This window comes from Penaeus monodon, chromosome 28 (assembly GCF_015228065.2).
Source record: "Penaeus monodon isolate SGIC_2016 chromosome 28, NSTDA_Pmon_1, whole genome shotgun sequence".
In the NCBI taxonomy this organism is placed as follows: Eukaryota; Metazoa; Arthropoda; class Malacostraca; order Decapoda; family Penaeidae; genus Penaeus; species Penaeus monodon.
This window is the reverse complement of record NC_051413.1, coordinates 15,647,282-15,648,139: the sequence shown is the minus strand read 5'-3', so window position 1 is coordinate 15,648,139 and position 858 is coordinate 15,647,282. Positions and strand designations below refer to the sequence as shown.

Below are 858 nucleotides of genomic sequence, written 5' to 3'. Positions count from 1 at the left end.
GTTCACTGTTCATTCAAAAAGATAGATAGATAATCGCATTCCTGGGGATACTTTATTAGTTTTCTCAAAATCAAATTTTAAGTACTGAAGGTTGCCACCCAATGCTGCAATGCAGTCAACTTCTGCTAACATTATATGTATATTTTTTCTCTTTAGGTTGGCAATGCTTACCGAAATGAAATCTCACCCAGAACTGGTCTGTTGCGAGTTAGAGAATTCATGATGGCAGAAATTGAACATTTCTGTGATCCAGATGACAAGACCCATCCAAAATTCAGTCAGGTTGGTGTGAATTTTAGTTTGAAAAATACAAACAAACAAACTTACTTGAGTGATTACACCTTGTGACTTGTAAAAATGGTATAGATAAGAAGCAATAACTTCACAATGCTGGAAATGTGACACACATTGCAATCAATTCCTCCTTGCAATTGATTGTAATTCTGAATTTTATGATATGCCTGGTGCATTTTTTGGATTGTATAACTGCTTAACCCTTTTTCTTCATGAGATGTTCATCACATAGAGCATTAATTTGTTTATAACCCTGTATCTGTTGAACAAAATTTTTATACTACTTGAAATATTATTGATTGGCATTTTGGATGTTAAACTTAGGATAGTATAATTAAATATATTGTTTTCCTTAATCAGATTGCAGACTTGCAGATGAGATTTTACTCAGCCTGTGCACAGATGGATGGTGAATCGGAGAAGATGATGACCATTGGAGAAGCAGTGCATGGGGTAAGTGAAGATGCCCTTGTGTCTGTCTGGTGTTAGCAGTTAGGAACCGTGTCTCTTAGTCTCTCAGACACATGTGTGCACCCCTTCCCCCTAATTCAGAGAAAAGAGAAA

General features: G+C 36.0%; 1 protein-coding gene across 1 annotated transcript in view; it reads left to right on the top strand.

Moving 5' to 3' along the window:
- The window catches only part of LOC119591378 (glycine--tRNA ligase-like), a gene marked incomplete at its 3' end in the record, with an annotated part of 23,493 nt that overhangs the window by 9,978 nt on the left and 12,657 nt on the right, over positions 1-858 (top strand). The window contains 2 exon segments of the mRNA XM_037940119.1: positions 157-282; positions 655-747. Of these exon segments, the coding sequence (XP_037796047.1) occupies positions 157-282; positions 655-747 (219 nt within the window).